We start from the raw sequence: 19,741 nt of genomic DNA on the forward strand, positions 1-19,741 counted from the left end.
AACTGGTATTTCTGTGTTTCAGCCGTCCCATCGCAGCCTGGAACTCCGGAGTCGACGGCCGTCGCAAAGGAGCACATCATCATCGAATGGATGAAACCAGAGAGTGACGGGGGAAGCGAGATCAAAAACTACATAGTGGACAAACGAGAGAAGAGCAGCACCAGGTCCGAAGGATGTGCCAATTTTTTTGCTGTTGTTTATTCGCTGTTGTCTTTGAGTCACATCGCTCATCTTTTGGTCCTGCCGGTTTCCCTCCCTCTCCAGGTGGACAAGGGTGAATAAGACCTACACCATCTACGACACCCGTCTGAAGATCTCTGGTCTCCTGGAAGGAAGCGACTACCAGTTTAGAGTCACAGCAGAGAACGCTGCAGGAAGCAGCCATCCCAGCGACGCCTCGCCATACATTCTCTGCAAGGACCCCACCTGTAAGACCATCTATCTATCTATCTATCTATCTATCTATCTATCTATCTATCTATCTATCTATCTATCTATCTATCTATCTGTCTGTCTGTCTGTCTGTCTGTCTGTCTGTCTGTCTGTCTGTCTGTCTGTCTGTCTGTCTGTCTGTCTATCTATCTATCTATCTATCTATCTATCTATCTATCTATCTATCTATCTATCTATCTATCTATCTATCTATCTATCTATCTTGTGGCACGGTGGCGCAGTGCATTGCACTGCTGCCTCACAGCAAGAAGGTCCTGGGTTCGATTCCCGCCTGGGGCGCTGTTGGCACCGTGCTCCGGCGGGTTATCTCCAAAACAGGAGCCTTTCTGTGTGGAGTTTGCATGTTCTCCCTGTGCTCACATGGGGTTTCCTCCACCTCACGTCAGTAAAGACCCCCACCAAAAACATGCACCCATCATGGTCTGACCAGCGATGGACACTTATCACCTGGTCCCCGGGCGCGTCCACGTACGCTGCCCACTGCTCCTGGCTGTGCCCCCGGAGGAAGGACAAGCCAGGATGGTTCAATGCAGAGGAGCCATTTCACCGGCCACCATCAAGCATGTGCATGTGTGTGCAAGCATGTGTTGTGGAGTGTCGTGTGACAATTAAAGACTGTTTCTTTATTTCTTTCTTTCTTTCTATCTATCTATCTATCTATCTATCTATCTGTCTATCTATCTATCTATCTATGTGTTGCGCTGCCCCCAGACACCCCAGCCCCGCCCTCCAGCCCTCGCATCACAGACACCACCAAGCACAGTGTGAGCTTGACGTGGACTCGGCCCATGTACGATGGAGGCTCGGATGTGACGGGCTACGTGGTGGAGATCCTTGAAGAGGATTCAGAACAGTGGTACCGCGCCACTGCCAAGCCACTCAGCGCCAACTGCTACGTGGCTGCCGGCCTGTCAGCCAACAGGAAATACAGCTTCAGGGTTGCTGCCGTCAACAGCAATGGCACCGGAGAGTTCAGTGATCCCAGTATGCAAACGGAACCCGTGGAGAGGATTGGTACGTTCAGAACCACCAGAACCATAACCATAACCTCAGGGTGCTTCTATCTGGTCAAGGTGTATATACAAGTTATCTGTTAAGTTGACAAGACAGTCTGTTAGTGTGTTGTCAGTTAATCTGTTAGTGTGTTAGTCAGTTAGTCTGTTAGTGTGTTGTCAGTTAGTCTGCTAGTGTGTTAGTCAGTTAATCTGTTAGTGTGTTAGTCAGTTAGTCTGTTAGTGTGTTGTCAGTTAGTCTGCTAGTGTGTTAGTCAGTTAGTCTGTTAGTGTGGTAGTCTGTTAGTGGGTTATTCTGTTAGTGTGTTGTCAGTTAGTCTGTTAGTGCGTTAGTCAGTTAGTCTGTTAGTGTGGTAGTCTGTTAGTGTGTTTGTCTGTTTGTGTGTTGTGAGTTAGTTAGTTAGTCAATAAGTCTGTTAGTGTGGTAGTCTGTAAGTTGGTTAGTCTGTTAGTGTGTTGTCAGTTAGTCTGTTAGTGTGTTGTCAGTTAGTCTGTTAGTGCGTTAGTCAGTTAGTTTGTTAGTGTGGTACTCTGTTAGTGTGTTTGTCTGTTTGTGTGTTGTGAGTTAGTTAGTTAGTCAATAAGTCTGTTAGTGTGGTAGTCTGTAAGTGGGTTAGTCTGTTAGTGTGTTGTCAGTTAGTCTGTTAGTGTGTTAGTCAGTTAGTGTGTTTGTCTGTTCATGTGTTGTGAGTTAGTTAGTTAGTCAATAAGTCTGTTAGTGTGGTAGTCTGTTAGTGTGTTGTCGGTTAGTCTGTTATTGTGTTAGTCTGTTAGTGTGTTTGTCTGTTCATGTGTTGTGAGTTGGTTAGTTAGTCAATAAGTCTATTAGTGTGGTAGTCTGTTGGTGGGTTAGTCTGTTAGTGTGTTGTCAGTTAGTCTGTTAGTGTGGTAGTCTGTTAGTGTGTTTGTCTGTTCGTGTGTTGTGAGTTAGTTAGTCAATAAGTCTGTTAGTGTGGTAGTCTGTTAGTGGGTTAGTCTGTTAGTGTGTTGTCAGTTAGTCTGTTAGTGCGTTAGTCAGTTAGTCTGTTAGTGTGGTAGTCTGTTAGTGTGTTTGTCTGTTTGTGTGTTGTGAGTTAGTTAGTTAGTCAATAAGTCTGTTAGTGTGGTAGTCTGTAAGTGGGTTAGTCTGTTAGTGTGTTGTCAGTTAGTCTGTTAGTGTGGAAGTCTGTTAGTGTGGTAGTCTGTTAGTGGGTTAGTCTGTTAGTGTGTTGTCAGTTAGTCTGTTAGTGTGTTAGTCTGTAAGTGTGTTTGTCTGTTCGTGTGTTGTGAGTTAGTTAGTCAATAAGTCTGTTAGTGTGGTAGTCTGTTAGTGGGTTAGTCTGTTAGTGTGTTGTCAGTTAGTCTGTTAGTGTGGTAGTCTGTTAGTGGGTTAGTCTGTTAGTGGTTTAGTGTGTTAGTCTGTTAGTGTGTGAGTCTGTCATCCTGTTAGTCAGTTAGTGTGCTAGTCAGTTAGTATGTTAATCAGTTAGTGTGTTAGTCTGTCAGTGTGTTAGTCAGTTAGTCTGTCAGTCAGTTAGTCTGTTAGCATGTTAATCAGTCTTAGTAAACATTGGCTCTGTGTGCTCAGACATGCCAGACCTGGAGCTGGCTGATGACCTGAAAAAGACAGTGTGTCTTCGTGCCGGAGGAACTCTGCGGCTGTTTGTGACTGTGAGCGGCAGGCCAACACCCGTGGTGTCCTGGAGGAAGACTGGGGTGGAGCTGCAGAGCCGCGGCTTCATCGAGACCACCGACAGCTACACCTTGCTGGTGGTTGAGAAGGTCGACCGCTATGACTCAGGAAAATACGTTCTGGAGGCAGAGAACCCGTCTGGCAAGAAAAGCGTCACCATTCTGGTGAAAGTCTACGGTAAGTGACATGCTGTGAACCATGTGACATGCATGTAAATTACGTATTGAAAATCACATGGGAACCTTTTCTCTCTTTCTCTGATTTCACGGCATGTTTATGGCATTATTATAGGGTTTATATCGAGATTATGACCGGTTGGCTGCACATCGTCCTCCTTATAACACATTTTATGTGTATTATTACAATTACAGTTACAATGTATTATTAAAAGAATACAGTGAAATAGAATATTGATGAAAAAATGTTTAAGTCAAACATTTATTATCATGACAAGCTCAAGAGCTTCAGCAACATAGCTTACACTGCAGCAACACATGATTGTTAAAGTTATTGTAGAGTTTGTAAGTCTTGTTTTGTTTCTTCCCTCCAGACACTCCTGGTCCTCCAGGTTCTGTTAAGGTGAAGGATTACACCAAGGAGTCTGTCGTGATCACCTGGGACGTGCCCAGCATTGATGGCGGAGCGCACGTCAGCAACTACATCGTGGAGAAACGCGAAGCCAACATGAAGTCCTACAAGACGGTGACCACGGAGTGCAGGAAGACTCTGTTGAGGATCACAGGGCTGGAGGAGGGTGCCCACTACTTCTTCAGAGTCCTGCCAGAGAACATCTACGGTATTGGAGAACCCTGCGAGACCACCGAGGCTGTGCTGGTGTGTGAAGTGCCGTCCGTCCCTGTGGACCTACAGGTCGTCGAGGTTACCAAGTCCAGCGTCACGTTGCGCTGGGAGAAGCCACTGCACGACGGCTGCAGCAGGCTGAACGGCTACGTGATTGAAGCCTGCAAGGTGGGGTCGGACAGGTGGAGTGTTGTGGCTCAGGTCAAGGCCTCCATGTCCCAGTACACCATCCAGTCCCTGAGCGAGAACGACCAGTACCTTTTCAGGATCAGAGCCTCCAACAGCCGTGGAGTCAGCGAGCCCATGGACCTCATCACTCCCGTTACCATCCAGGAGATCAAAGGTACAGCTGGCAGCAGCCAGTTAACCACGACAGGATCATAACGCCTCAAAACAGGCCCTTTCGCCATGTACATGATACATATTGCTGTATTACTGTATGTAATATGGGAGGTGTGGCCTTAAAAAGATGACCTATAGCTAAAGATCCCACTTCCGTCTCTGTGATCCCACTTCCGTCTCTGTGAATAGGTTACAACATATGTTAGCTGATGCTTCATCTTGAAGGATTAAAATGAGATAAATAAATAACACTTTATTAATCCCTTGGGAAAGTCAGGTGTTGTGGCAGCAGGAAATGACAGAACAGTTACAGAAGGGTTTGATTGACGGTTCCATGTCTCTCTTCCAGTAACGCCTCAGATCGACCTAACCAACATCCCTCAGAAGATGGTTCATGTTCACCGTGGAAAGCCCATCGACCTCCACATCCCCATCAGGGGGCGACCGCAGCCCGTCTGCTCCTGGTTCTTTGCCGGCATTAAAATGAAGGATAGCCTCGATCGCATCAAGATAGACAGCAACGGCAAATACACCCGTTTGGTGGTCCGGGAGACGACAATCAATGACACCGGCGATTACCGACTAGAGGTGAAGAACATGGTGGCCGTGGCCACGGAGGTCATCAAGGTCATCATCCTCGGTAAGAACACCACAGGTTACTGCGCGGTATTCATTTTTCATACTAGCTAGTAGCTTACAGCTACTATGAAAAGGTATTGGATCATGTGATATTTATCACATGACCAGATTCTTACTTCTTACACATTCCACCTTCCACCGCTGTGTTCCCAGACAAACCAGGGCTCCCAGTGGGACCAGTTCGCATTGAGGAAGTGGATGGCGTCTCTGTGACGGCTAGCTGGGACCCCCCAGAGAAGGACGGCGGAGCAAACATCAGCGGCTACGTGGTGGAGCAGCGGGACGCCCACCGACCAGGCTGGAGCACTGTTTCCGAGTCTGTGACGCGACCCTGTTTCAAGTTTACCAGGCTCAGCGAGGGAACCGAGTACGTGTTCCGTGTGGCCGCCATGAACCGCTTTGGCGTGGGAGGCTTCCTGCAGTCGGAGGTGGTGGAGTGCAAGAGCAGCAAGAGTAAGTTGTAACCTCCTTCTGTCTACGCACCATCCGCTTAATAAATCATTTGAAATTCCCTGTGATCAGCGTGATTGCTCACCCCAAAATCAACAATCACCAGCAATATGTTGGTTCCTGATGGGGCTTAACCTGCTTTCTCTCTCTCTGCAGCCATCCCTGGTCCTCCCAGCAGACCAGAGGTTCTAGATGTCACCCATGAAGGTATGATTGTGACCTGGCAGGCCCCAGAGGACAATGGGGGCTCCACCATTGCCGGGTACCTCATCGAGCGTAAAGAGGCTCACTCCGACAGGTGGATGAGGATCAACAAGAACCCGGTCACCATGACGCGCTACCGGTCCTCCGGGCTGATCGAGGGTCTGGAGTACGAACATAGAGTTACTGCCATCAACTCCCGAGGAGCCGGGAAACCAAGCGAGTCCTCGGCCATCACGGTGGCCATGGATCCCATAGGTACAGACTTTCTCACACATGGATTATAACAAACTCACATAATAAAATAAATACAGGAGAAATGTAAAAATGTGCAAATACTATGTTTTTACAGTAAACTTGGAATCGCCCAATTACATATTCAACATATGAATGGGTACTGTCATTATACCAGTGACATTTACTGCATTAAGTGTTTGTTTAGGAGTGAGAGAATGATAGTGGCATCATTCTACTTGGTAAGTAGAATGCATTCAGTCTAGGACATATTGTGTGTAATCACTGGGTGCGTTGCATTAACATTTCACTGCATATATGTATGAAAGTATGTATATATATGTGACGAATAAACCTCTTGAATCTTGAATCTTGAATCTTGAAGTACAATTCTCGTAATACTTGTGTGTTGTTTGGAACAGAGCCTCCAGGGGTTCCGGTGCAGCTCAGAGTCACTGACACCACCAGGACCTCAGTGTCGCTGGCCTGGCTACCTCCCGTGGAAGAGGGAGGCTCCATGGTCACCGGATACCTCATCGAGATGCAGAAGGTGGACCAGGTGGAATGGACCAAATGCAACACCACTCCCATCAAGATCTGCGAATACACGCTGACCCACATGCCACAGGGCGCGGAATACAAGTTCAGAGTGATGGCCTGCAACGCTGGCGGGCAAGGAGAGCCAGCCGAGCTGCCGGCTGTGGTGAAGGTCCAGGAGATGCTCGGTACGGAACAAACATCACACATCAAGTACAGGGCTTCACTGCTTTACGAGTCTATAGAGAATCATTATATTATCATTATTATCATTATAGTATTCTCATTCTTTGGGAGGAAAGTATATAAGATAGATCACGCTGGTCAGTCTGTATACTGTATCTGAGAATAAACTTCTCAAATCAAGTCCTGTCTCACATCCATTTAAGCATTATGTTATTAAAAACAAACATCGAACTGAACGTCTCAATCCCCCTTTTGTCCACAGACTATCCAGACTACGAGGTGGATCGTAAATATGAGGAGGGTTATGTGGTGCGGCAGGGAGGCGTTATCCGCCTCTCCGTACCCATTAAGGGGAAACCGATTCCCACATGCAAGTGGACCAAAGATGGCCGTGACATTTCCCACAGGGCGATGATCGCCACCCACGATGACCTCACAGAGCTGATCATCAAGGAAGCCCACAAAGACGACACGGGAACCTACGACCTTGTGGTGGAGAACAAATGTGGCAGGAAGGCAGTCTACATCAAGGTGAGCTACACTAGTGGCTGGCTTAACCACTGCTCTATGAGTTAGTTAACCTCTAGTTAAACTTGATTTTTAGAAGAAACCTTCACAAAACCCAGGTTGGTTAACAACAAAAAGCTTCTCCTAATAACTAGTACGAGATAAACTAGTTAAAAACATTGTGACGGCCCCTGGCTTCCAGGTGAAGGTGATTGGCCGTCCGGACGTCCCAGAAGGGCCTCTGGAGTTCGATGACATCCAGGCTCGCTCTGTCAGAGTGAGCTGGAGGCCTCCCTCAGATGACGGAGGGTCGGACATCTTGGGCTACATCGTGGAGCGCAGGGAGGTCCCCAAGGCCGCCTGGTGCACCGTAGACTCCAGGGTCACAGAAAGCTCCCTGGTGGTGAAGGGCCTGAAGGAGAATGTGGAGTACCACTTCAAGATCTCTGCTGAAAACCAATTTGGGGTCAGCAGATCACTCAAGTCTGATGAGGCAGTGATGCCCAAGACTCCTCTGTGTGAGTATATCAAACTCTGATACTTAAGGCTGTAAGATTTGGAATAAATGGATTACATGTTAACCATTATTTTCTAAGTCCAAACTACAGCAGTAGTTCTGTCTGATCATGCTAGTAATACTTTTAACCCACCCCAGGCCCGCCCGAGCCCCCCAGTAACCCACCAGAGGTCATGGACGTGACCAAGACCACAGTGTCTCTGTCCTGGGCTCGTCCCAGGGACGATGGAGGCACTAGGGTCACAGGGTACTTTGTGGAGAGGAGGGAGATTTCCACTGAGAAGTGGGTCCGCCACAACAAGACGCACATCACCACCACCATGTACAACGTAACCGGCCTCATTCCCGATGCCGAGTACATGTTCAGGGTGGTGGCGCAGAATGACGTCGGGCAGAGTGAGCCCGGACCCACCTCGGAGTCTGTAGTCTGCAAAGATCCCTTCGGTGAGTAGTTCTTACCTGGCATTACAATAACTATGAAAAAAAATAACTTCAACCTTAATTTAGAGCAGTGTGATGGTACAGAATATCGTGTATAGTGTATCACTCTGTAATTTCTTAATTTCATTATAATATAACTAACAATAATCAATATCTTTCTTTTTTCTTTTCTATAATATTGATTAATGAATTCACAAATTTCTGTGATGTCTCTGTGGCTCCAGACAAACCCAGTCAACCAGGAGAGATTGACATCATCTCCATCACCAAGGACTGCATCACCATCCACTGGCTGAGGCCGGAGTGTGACGGAGGGAAGGAAATCCTGGGCTACTGGATCGAGTTCAGACAGTCCGGAGAGAGCGCCTGGAAGCGCTGCACCAAAGAGCGCTCCAAGGACCGCCAGTTCACCATGGGGGGTTTAATGGAGGCCAGCGAGTACGAGTTCAGAGTGTTCGCTGAGAACGAGACGGGACTCAGCAGACCTCGAAGGACTCCCATGGGCATCAAGACCAAGCTGAGCGGTGAGCTGCTCATACCATTTAAAAGTCTGGAAAACATTTCCATAAAGAAAGAAAATATTAAAAATATAAGGATAAATGCATTTTAGGGTCAAATTTAACTAGAAATTAGTTATATTTTACTTCTGGAAAAAACACAGAATGTGTGTTATTTAGGTCAATATAAAGCATTCAGATCTAGCTTGAATCAATTAAAATGTTTTCATTTGTTGGCTGCTTGTTTTCGAACATCCTCTGACGACGAGGATTGTACATTGTGTTAACCAAGTCTGTTGTGCTGTCTCTACAGTTGGTGAAGCTCCAGCTCTGAAGGAAGAGGTCCAGGACGTCACCACCAAACTCGGAGAGTCCGGTACTCTGACCTGTGGCATCATCGGTAGACCGCTCCCTGAGATCAAATGGTACCGCTATGGCAAAGAGCTGATCCAGAGCCGCAAGTACAAGATGAGCTCAGACGGGCGTAACCACTCGCTCAGCATCCTGACAGACGAGCAGGAGGACGAAGGCTTGTACACCTGTAGAGCCGTCAATGAGGCCGGCGAGATGGAGACCAGCGGCAAGCTGCGGCTCCAAGCGGCCCCTCAGTTCCACCCCGGCTTCCCTCTGAAGGAGAAGTACAATGCCGGGTCAGGAACCAGCCTTAGGATCCATGTGGTCTACATCGGACGGCCCATCCCCCAGATAATGTGGTTCTATGGAAAGAAACCCCTGAATGCCTCAGAGAATGTGATCATCGAGAACACGGAGAGCTACACCCACCTGGTGGTGAGGAATGTCCAGAGAAAGACCAATGCCGGACGCTACAAGGTGCAGCTCAGCAATGTGTATGGAACCGTCGATACATCGCTGCGAGTTGAAATCCAAGGTCAGTCCTCAGTATAATAAATATGTTTCTAATCACAGATTCCATTAATAGCAGAAGTAGCATTTTGAAATGATCTTTATCAATATTTATATATGCAGAAAGAGGGTTTTTTTAAGTTAATATATGATATACTGATTCTTCAAAAACTATGAAAAACAAACTCTAGTTTTAAATTAACGTACTGCTGATGTATGTCTTCTTTCACTCTTCACCAGATAAGCCTTGCATCCCCGATGGACCCATCGTTGTTGATGCCCTGCTCAAGAGCTCGGTCGTCATCAGCTGGAAGTCTCCCAAGGATGATGGAGGCTCCATGATCACCAACTACATCGTGGAGAAACGAGAGGCCAAGGAAGGAGAGCAGTGGCACCTAGTGTCCTCCTCCATCTCTAGCACAACCTGCCGAATCCTCAACCTGATAGAGAACGCTGGGTACTACTTCAGAGTCTCTGCTCAGAACCAATATGGAGTCAGCGAGCCTCTGGAGATTCCCTCTGTTCTCATCATCAAGAGTCCATATGGTGAGGTCTGCTCCGTGGTATACACCACGGTTAATAGCTTCTGATATAGGGAGAACATCTAATATTGCTTACTGACAAAACTGACATACTGTATGTGCAAATGTAATCAGAGTTGTAGAGAGCTCTGTAATAACTCTGCAATGTGTGTTTGTGTTTTTCAGAGAAACCTGGAATCCCTCAGCAGCCTTTCATCACCAGTTCTACCAGAGACTCTTGTGTTGTTTGCTGGAAACCTCCCAGTAGTGATGGAGGAGCTAGGGTCAGCAACTACTATCTAGAGAAACGAGAGAAGAAGCAGAACAAGTGGATGTCCATCACCACCAAGAAGATCGTGGAGACTACCTATGAGGTCCAGGGCCTGATCGAGGGCTTTGAGTACGAGTTCCGAGTCAAGTGCGAGAACGCCGGTGGTGAGAGCGATTGGAGTGAGATCTCTGGCCCAGTCATCCCCAAATCAGACCAGACTCCTCGGGCTCCTGCCTTCAGAGAGGAGATCAGGGACATGAATGTCAAGTACCACGCCAACGCCACCTTCGTCACCAAGGTCAATGATGTTACTTTTACTTGTATTGCAACAGTCCTCTAGCAGAATAGTTAATCAAAAAACACTTTAGAGAATTTTTTTTGATAATTTGTAGGTGTGGAATATTCCACACAGAAGTAAGAAATATATAATTTGCAATATCATTCCAAAAATGTAATGTCGTGTTGCCAAAGTTTTCTAAAATTGTTACTCTTCCTGTCAAGGTGGTGGGACACCCCAAGCCTTTGGTGAAATGGTACCGTGGTGGAAAGGAACTGCTGGCAGATGGAGCTAAGATCAAGGCTCAGGAGTTCAAGGGAGGATACTACCAGCTGGTCATCACTGCTGCTGATGAGAAGGATGTCAGCGTCTACCAAGTCAGAGCCACTAACTCTGAGGGCTCTATCTCCACAACAGCCAACCTAGATGTGGAAGGTAAGCCATGCTGGCTGTGGCCAAAGAAAACTGGTAGTGTGCGGAAAACAAACAGATTTCTGTCACGGGTTCTGCACAATTTTTGACAAATGTAATACCTACAGTAATTGCTCCTATGTTACTTTGCATAAATAATTGTGTATATTATATCCCATGGAGGTTCTCATGTTTGTTCTCATGTTGTCTCTCCAGTTCCCGCAAAGATCCACCTACCTCTGGAGCTCCAGGGTATGGGCGCAGTCCATGCATTCCGTGGTGATGTAATCACCATTAAAATCCCCATCACTGGCAAACCAGAGCCAGCCATCACTTGGCAGAAGGGCCAAGAGATGCTGTCCAACTCACCTCATTACCAAGTCATTACCACCAGGTCCTTCACCTCCTTGGTCTTCCAAAAGGGAGTGCAGAGGAAGGATACAGGCTACTACATCATCACAGCCAAGAACAGGTTCGGAATGGACAAGCAGACCATTGAGGTGGATGTGGCTGATGTCCCTGAGGCTCCAAAGGGAATTAAGGTTGGAGACATCTCCCACGACTCCATCACTCTGACATGGGAGCCTCCCCCCAATGACGGTGGAAGCCCCATCATCTGCTACACTGTGGAGAAATGCCCAACAGGTGCAGACCGGTGGATCCGTGCCGGTCAGACCAATGTTTGCAGCTTCACTATTATTAATGTGTTTGGAAAGACCAAGTACCAGTTCCGCGTTATTGCAGAGAATCAGTTTGGTGTGAGTGCTCCATCTAATCCAACTGAGCCCATCAGTACAAAGGAGGATAAGTCTGTAATTAGAAACTATGATGAGGAGGTGGATGAGAGCCGGGAGATCACCAAGGAAGAGGCTGCAGTCTACAAGGTCAAGGAGCTTTCCTCTAAATACACCATCTCTGAGGAGCTGGCTCGCTGCCAATTTGGAGTTGTTCACCGCTGTGTGGAGATTGCAACCAAGAAGACATTCATGGCCAAGTTCATCAAGGTCAAAGGAACTGACCGTGAACTAGTCCTTAGGGAGATTGAAGCCCTTAATATGGCCAGACACAAGAACATAATATACCTGCATGAGTACTTTGAAAGCATGGAGGAGATTATCTTGATCTTTGAATTTATCTCAGGCGTTGACATCTTTGAGCGCCTCGGCACTGGCAACTTTGAGCTGACAGAGCAGGAGATTGTCCGCTACCTGAGACAAGTTTGCTCCACACTCAAGTTCATGCACAGCAGCAACTTTGGCCACTTTGATATTCGCCCTGACAACATTGTCTACACCACAAGGAGAAGCACTCAGCTGAGGATCATTGAGATGGGCCAGGCCAGGCTACTGATTCCAGGAGAGAATATCAGAGTGCTGTTCTCTGCTCCAGAGTACTGTGCTCCTGAGGTTCACCGCCATGACTTGGTCACCACAGCCACTGACATGTGGTCTGTTGGTGTGATGGCATATGTTCTGCTCAGTGGAATTAATCCCTTCGCTGCAGAGTCCACCACCAAGATGATTGAGAACATCTCAAACTGTGAGTATGTCTTCGAATCTGATGCATTCAAAGACACCAGCCTGGAAGCTATGGACTTTGTGGACAGGCTTCTGATGAAAGACAGGAAGCTACGTATGACTGCCCATGAGGCTCTGGATCACCCATGGCTGAGGATGAAGATCGAAAATGTCAGCAACAAGATTATCAAGACACTGAGACACAGAAGATACTACCAGACTCTGGTGAAGAAGAGCGAGACCATCATCTCATCAGCTCGCATGGCCTACGGCGGAGCGTTCAAGAACCAGAGAGGTTTGGCAATTGGTAAAGTGAAGATTGGAACAGAGTACCATGGTTTGCGTGCTGGTCCTGTCATGCATGGTTCATCTGAGGAGGGTGGATACATCAGATTCACCTGCAGCATTGCCCAGCATGACAAGAGCACACAGGTGTCGTGGTACTTTGGCAACCGCCAGCTCCATCCTAGCCCCAAATATGAGATCACCTACAGCAATGGTTTGGCCAGCATTTACGTTAAAGACATTGAAGACAGTGATGATGGTGTGTACAGATGCAAGGTGGTGAGTGATGATGGCGAGGACAGTGCCTACGGTGAGCTCTTCGTGGAGACAGTGAGAAGCATCAGGGAACACTACATCAGTCGCTCAGGCAGAAAGCAGAGAAGGAAGGTTGATAAGTTCAAGCTGATGCAGAGACCACCAGAGTTTACTCTGCCTCTCTACAACCGCAGCGCCTACATCGGTGAAGATGTACGCTTTGGTGTCACTACCACAGTCCACCCAGAGCCTCATGTTGCATGGCTGAAGAATGGACAGAGAATTAAACCAGGTGACAATGACAGCAAGTACACCTTCACCAGTGACAAGGGGCTGTACCAGCTGATGATCCACAACTTGGACATGGACGATGATGCAGAATACACAGTCATGGCCCACAACAAGTTTGGTGAGGACAGCTGTAAGGCCCGTCTCATAGTGACCCCTCACCCTGTGGCAGAGGAGACTTTGAGACCCATGTTCAAACGCCTTCTGGCCAATGTTGAATGTGTGGAAGGACACAGTGTCCGATTCGACCTCAGGGTCTCAGGAATCCCCATTCCCACTCTGAAATGGGAGAAGGATAACAAGCCCCTGCACTTTGGCCCCAAGATCACAGTGGTGCAGGAAGACATCGACTACCACGTCCTGCACATCAGAGAGACTCTGCTGGAGGATTCAGGCGTGTACAAGGTCACGGCAACCAACTCGACCGGCTCTGCCAGCTGCCAGGCCACCCTGAAGGTGGATCGCCTGACCTATACCAGGAGAGAGTACAAGAGTGAGGAGGAGAGACGCAGACATATCCAAAAACAGATTGACAAGACCAACAAAATGGCTCAGCAAATTGCTGCTACAGAGGACATGGTTCCCCTTAACCCTACCGCTCAGGAGGCTCTTAAATTTGCTGCAGAGGTTTACAAGCCAGCAGTTGGCACCAAGAATGTGGAGGGAGAATTTGACATCACAGAGGAGAAGTCAGAGACCAAGAAACTAGAGGAAGAGAGGAGGATCTTCATGCCTTATGAGATCCCCGAACCTGTGGTGCACGACCCAACAGCTCTGGATGAGGACAAAACCATCAAACAGTTTGTGCCTCTGTCTGATATGAAATGGTACAGGAAACTCAGAGACCAGTATGACATACCTGAGAAAATGGAGAGGATTGTGCAGAAGAGACAAAGACGTATCCGCTTGTCCAGGTGGGAGCAGTTCTACGTCATGCCCCTCCCAAGAATCACTGACCAGTACAGACCAAGATGGCGCATTCCTAAATTCACATTGGATGACCTAGAGATTGTTAGACCTGCCCGCCGCTCGCCCTCACCTGTGTCAGAGGCCTCCTTCAGGTCAAGGAGGAGATCTCTGGGAGACCTGAGCGATGAGGAGCTGATGATGCCTGTGGACAACTACCTGTCCATCAGGAGAGCAGAGGAGGAGAAGATGATGTTGGAGGATGAGTTGGAGCTTGGCTTCTCTGCCTCTCCTGCCGGTAGCCCTGTTCGCTATGAGCGACATGCTGCCAAACAGGAAGTGAGGAGGCAGGTTGTCAGACAGGAGGTTGTGGAGGTGGCCGAGACTAAGAAAAAACGCACTCTGTCTCAGTTTATGAGAAGGAGGAGATCTCTTTCTCCTACTTACATTGAATTAATGCGTCCTGTCTCTGAGCTCATCAGACCATCCCGTGCCCGTCTTGCCCTGGAGGTTGAAGGGGAAATTGTGGAAAGGAGATCCCCAACTCCTGAGAGGACACGCCCCCGCTCCCCGAGTCCCATCAGGTCTGTGGAGAGGTCATCTCGCTCCTCTTCCAGGTTTGAGAGGTCTGCTCGCTTTGACATTATGTCCCGCTATGAGGCCAGGAAGGCTGCTCTGAAGTCTGAGAGAAAGTACCAGATGGTCAGTCAGACTCCTTTCAGCCTAGACCACATACCTCGCATCACTGTCAGGATGCGTTCCCATCGCATACCCACTGGCCAGGACACCAAGTTCACTCTAAACGTCCAGGCCAAGCCGGAGGCTGAAGTGAAATGGTTGCACAACGGCTCTCACATCTCTGAGAGCAGTGAGAAATACATCTTCACTAACATGAGTGGCGTTCTGTCCATCACAATCCTCGACTGCCAGGCTGAGGACAGCGGCACCTACCGCTGTGTCTGCTCCAACTCTAAGGGAGAAGCCTCTGATTATGGCACCCTGGATGTGTCAAGTGGAGAGTTCACTACGTATTCATCTCGCCGCAAAGATGAGGATGCTCCTACCCTATATGTTCCTGAAATTACTAAAGTTGACCACTACCACAGCACCCACTTCAAGGCTGGCTACTCCTCTGAGTCCCACTTTGAGGCGGAGGAGAGCAAGTCCAAGCTGACTGAGACACGGGAGGTGGTTACACGGGATCGATACGCAGCCTCCTCTGAGAGATACTCCTCAGCTGAGAGGTACGACACCTCCATCAAGTACGCCTCTGCTGAGTATCTGTCATCTGCTTCTTATTCCTCTGCTTCCTCTGACAAATTCTCCCTGACTGACATACACTCCTCATCTGAGGCTAAAGTCAAGTCCTCTGCAGCCCATGAGGAGGTTTCTGTCCACAAAGTGAAGCCTACTCTCCCAGCCAGAATCCTCACAAAACCTCAGTCTGTCACTGTGGCAGAAGGTGAGACGGCTCGCTTCTCCTGCGACATTGATGGGGAGCCTTCACCCAGTGTGACCTGGCTGCATGAGAGCAGATCTATTGCCTCCTCTCACCGCATTCAAGTCACATCCACCCAGTACAAGTCCAACCTGGAGATCTCCTCTGTGATGGCTTCTGACGAGGGCAACTACCTCATTATTGTGGAGAACTCTGGAGGTCGACAGGAGGCTCATTTCACACTGGCGATCCGTAGACCAGCTCCCAAAGAGGAGGTCAAGGCTGTTAAGTCACCAGAGCCTTCAGTGAAATCACCCACTCCCAGTGTGAAGTCCCCTGAGCCTTCAATCACTTCACCTGTTCCCACTGTGACGTCTCCTGTCCCTAGTGCCAAGTCACCAGAGCCTTCTATTAAATCAACAACTCGAAGTGTGAAATCACCTGAGCCAAGTGTAACACCTCATGCTCCCAGTGTAAAGTCACCTACTCCCAGTGTAACATCTCCTGCTCCCAGTGTAAAGTCACCTACTCCCAGTGTAAAGTCACCTGAACCAGAGGGGATCAAATCTCCAAGAAGTATCAAATCACCAAGTGTCAAGTCCCCAGAGCCAGAGGGAGTCAAGTCACCGAGGGGCATTAAGTCTCCTGAACCCATTGCCTCTCCTCCTCGAGTTAAGTCACCTCCACCAATCAAATCCCCGGAGAGAGTCAAGTCCCCTGAATCTGAGGGAGTTAAATCTCCACGCAGTTTAAAATCCCCAGAACCTGCAGGGATCAAATCTCCAAGGGGGTTTAAGTCTCCGGAACCAGCCGGAATCAAATCACCAAAAGGCATCAAGTCCCCTGAACCATCTGGCATCAAGTCACCAAGAGTCCTCAAGTCCCCCATGCCTGAGGGAATCAAGTCTCCGCCTAGGATGAAGTCCCCTCCTCCCGTTATCTCCCCCAAAAGAGTCGTATCTCCACCAACAGTCAAATCCCCCGTCCCCAAACCTCCCAAGGTTCTGAGCCAGCTAAAGGCAGAGGCCTGCGACGGCGGGGTGAAGATGTCCTGTGTCTGCGACAGCAGCGTGACAGAGGTGGTGTGGTATATAAACGGGAGAAGGCTTTCTCAGAGCAGCCATTTTGAGATGCATTACTCAGAAGGCTCCTGCAGCCTTCTGATCCACGACATGGAAGACAGTGACCAGGGAGAGTACACCTGCGAGATGACATCAGAGGGAGGAGTCTCCAAGTCCTCCTTCTCCTTCAGTGGTCAGGTGTTCCAGTCCATGCGCATGAAGGTCACAGCCTACCGCGAGCAACAACTGGCTCTTAAAGGTGACTCTATCTATCTATGTCTATCTATATCTATCTATCTATCTATCTATCTGTCTGTCCGTCTGTCTGTCTGTCTGTCTGTCTGTCTGTCTGTCTGTCTCTGTCTGTCTGTCTGTCTGTCTGTCTGTCTGTCTGTCTGTCTATCTATCTATCTATTTGCCTGTCTGAAGGATGTTCTCAATTTTGCTCTGTCCAGGAACTGTGATGGCGAGCCACAAAGAGTCATCATCCATGATGATGAAGAAAGAAGTCCACATGATGGAGGAGAAGTCTTCGTCCTTCTCCTCCTCCTCCCAGCAGGCCGCCATGTCCTCCATGATGGAGTCAAGCTCTTTCAGCAGCATGGCGGCTGAGATGAAGTTCGAGACCATGTCCATGTCCAGCATGTCCTCCATGGCGTCCGAGACGTACGCTATGAGCTCCAGCAGCCTGACTGAGATGTCTTCTCACCTTGAGGGAAGCACCTTCAGATCTATCGGTGAGAACCTCTACCTGGTATCACACTGCGCTACTCTGTGTTGTCAGACTTGATTAATAGTACAGGCAACTATTATACTGAATATGAATTCAGCCATAGAATGCAACAATTTATCATATTATTTATCCAGTTATTGGCAACACTGATACAAGTTCAAGTTCAAGAGATTATTTGTCACATACATACACATACGGTTCTACATATATGCAGTGAAATGTCATGACACCTGGTGATTACGCACAATAAGCTCTATAAATACTAAAAAATACCAAAATGTGCGTAATCGACACAAGGTGCTCGCGCAGGCAGCCGCATTCTGGGTTTTATAATTATGTAATAGAATTAATTGACTGTGTTGTATTAAATATACATTTAAATCCTCCTCAAAGTCATTTTTAATAGCGTTACATTATTTATTCTTACAACCAGACAGAGAATGCAGTGCAAGGAAAACATACTTGAAGAAAACACAATTCAAACTATAAATATTAACATTTCAAAAATAGGTAGCAGCATTTGCTAAAATATATTCTATTTCATATTTGAAATCCATGAGATTAAAGCTGAAATCTGACAAGATAAATATCAATCCAAACAAGTAAATGCCTTCACAGCTTTGTAAAAAAAAAGTGCATAAGTTAAAAGGTCCCGTTGTGTTGTGGGTACTGATGTGACATCTCCTGCTGAGAGCGATGAATCCAGGGCTGTTCATGAGAGCGTAGATCGCCCGACTCTTACAGCGTGGAGAATCATTACTTTTTTGTGATTTGCCAGTTCCGCTGTTAATCCATTAATGCGCTCCTCTACAGTTCTGTGATATTGATTAAGAAAAGAATTGGGTCCCAGTCAGAGGAATGGCTTCAAGGATCTTCCTGTTTTTCCAGGCTGTGCTCCCAGGATCGAAGCTCTCCCAGAAGACATCAGCATCGAACCAGGAAAAGTCCTCACGGTGGCCTGCGCCTTCTCTGGAGACGCCCAACATATCGAGTGGTCCCGCCAGGGCAAGACCATCGAGGTGACGCCCGGCGGTCGCTTCCACATCGAGACCTGTGAAGATCTGACCACCCTCATCATCACTGGGGTGAGGGAGGAAGACGCCGGGACGTACACCCTGCGGCTGTCCAACCAGCTGGGAGCTGACTCGGCCACCGTCCACATCAGCATCCGAACCTAAAAATAACGGACTTATATAATCCCAAGATCCCTATCCCTTCTTCCACACATTATTTATTGAAATAGCAAAAATATTCTTACTTGGTAAAGTCCTGGATTTCTTTTCTTGTAAATATGAACTATTTTTATACCAAACTTGACATGAATTTATGCCAAACTAGACTAAAGTCTAAAGTTGTTATAAAATGTGCCATATTGGATAATTATGACTTAGGATTTTTGAACCACTTTTCTGTGACATGTACATAATGTATATAGCCGAATTTAACGGTTATGAAAAATGTATGCATTGTTATTTATGACAATATTAACTGAAACAAAATGAAACTGAAGGTTTAAAAGGAGAAAGTTTCAAATGAAACGAATACCCTGAAAACGTAGCAACTAAAACATTGTGCCTCAACAGTAAGTTGAAGTCTTAAGATTGCCTCGGCAGGTAGAGAGTCTCCCTGTCGAAGTTACGAACAAGAATCGGACAAAGTTCTAACGATGGCCACGCCTCCCAGCGTGCACCGTCACAGTATCTATGAAATGTAACGTGAGCACAAGACCCTGAGTGCTGTTTGCATATTACCCTCATGGAAGCAGCAGGAACTGGTCTTGTCCTCAGACTGACGTGTCATACCACCATTTTGATGACATGCTCACGGTGCGAGCGGCCTGCACCGTGAGCAAAGTGTTGGATGCTCTGTTTCTGGCAAACGACCCCCTGCCTGGTCCTCAGATGTACCATCTCCTGGCCTTTCAGGGTCCAGCGGGGGCTTGTTTGCAGAGGCAGAGCTGCCTCTCGGAGGTCTGCAGTGTGTGTGTGTGTGTGTGTTAGCTATAGAAACTCACTGTGCAGGAAACAGTCATTCAACCTGCTGAGCGACACCAGAGAGAGAGACAGAGAGAGAGGGTGGATCGCCCTGCACTTTGGTTTGATTACATTTAGAATTGTAGCATTAACTCTTTTGGCAGCCTCCTTGAGTTTTATTCATTATTGATTTAATAAAGCATGATTATCAGCACCAACCGATGTCTTCTTTGTGTGCATCTGGAGTCAGTGTTTACATCGTACGGACACCTCTTTCTGCTTTCAGTCCATTGAGAACCTCCACCTGTCCACCAACAGGCAATCACATCACAGGAAGCAGTGCATTAACACCGCTCCCATAGCAACGTTCAAACATTCCACTTAGAAAAAGCTGTTATCCAATTTCCTAATCCTTCATTCAAAACCCTTCTATATAAAAATACCACCTGGT

At 47.7% G+C, this 19,741-nt stretch overlaps 1 protein-coding gene across 1 annotated transcript in view; it reads left to right on the forward strand.

The window, feature by feature from the left end:
• Window positions 1-19,504, forward strand: part of ttn.2 (titin, tandem duplicate 2) — a 211,128-nt gene extending 191,624 nt beyond the window's left edge. Inside the window, exons 221-240 of the mRNA XM_080018974.1 lie at window positions 23-164; window positions 265-428; window positions 1,165-1,467; window positions 3,034-3,315; window positions 3,689-4,282; window positions 4,631-4,921; window positions 5,074-5,373; window positions 5,527-5,829; window positions 6,228-6,530; window positions 6,791-7,059; window positions 7,238-7,553; window positions 7,691-7,996; window positions 8,218-8,517; window positions 8,804-9,379; window positions 9,595-9,900; window positions 10,062-10,444; window positions 10,648-10,858; window positions 11,051-16,843; window positions 17,040-17,321; window positions 18,206-19,504. Of these exons, the coding sequence (XP_079875100.1) occupies window positions 23-164; window positions 265-428; window positions 1,165-1,467; window positions 3,034-3,315; window positions 3,689-4,282; window positions 4,631-4,921; window positions 5,074-5,373; window positions 5,527-5,829; window positions 6,228-6,530; window positions 6,791-7,059; window positions 7,238-7,553; window positions 7,691-7,996; window positions 8,218-8,517; window positions 8,804-9,379; window positions 9,595-9,900; window positions 10,062-10,444; window positions 10,648-10,858; window positions 11,051-16,843; window positions 17,040-17,321; window positions 18,206-18,495 (11,714 nt within the window). The 3' untranslated portion in view covers window positions 18,496-19,504. The remainder of the gene's footprint in view (window positions 1-22; window positions 165-264; window positions 429-1,164; window positions 1,468-3,033; window positions 3,316-3,688; window positions 4,283-4,630; window positions 4,922-5,073; window positions 5,374-5,526; window positions 5,830-6,227; window positions 6,531-6,790; window positions 7,060-7,237; window positions 7,554-7,690; window positions 7,997-8,217; window positions 8,518-8,803; window positions 9,380-9,594; window positions 9,901-10,061; window positions 10,445-10,647; window positions 10,859-11,050; window positions 16,844-17,039; window positions 17,322-18,205) is intronic.
• Window positions 19,505-19,741: the final 237 nt, after the last annotated feature.

This window comes from Zeus faber (genome assembly GCF_960531495.2).
Source record: "Zeus faber genome assembly, chromosome: 18".
NCBI lineage: Eukaryota > Metazoa > Chordata > Actinopteri > Zeiformes > Zeidae > Zeus > Zeus faber.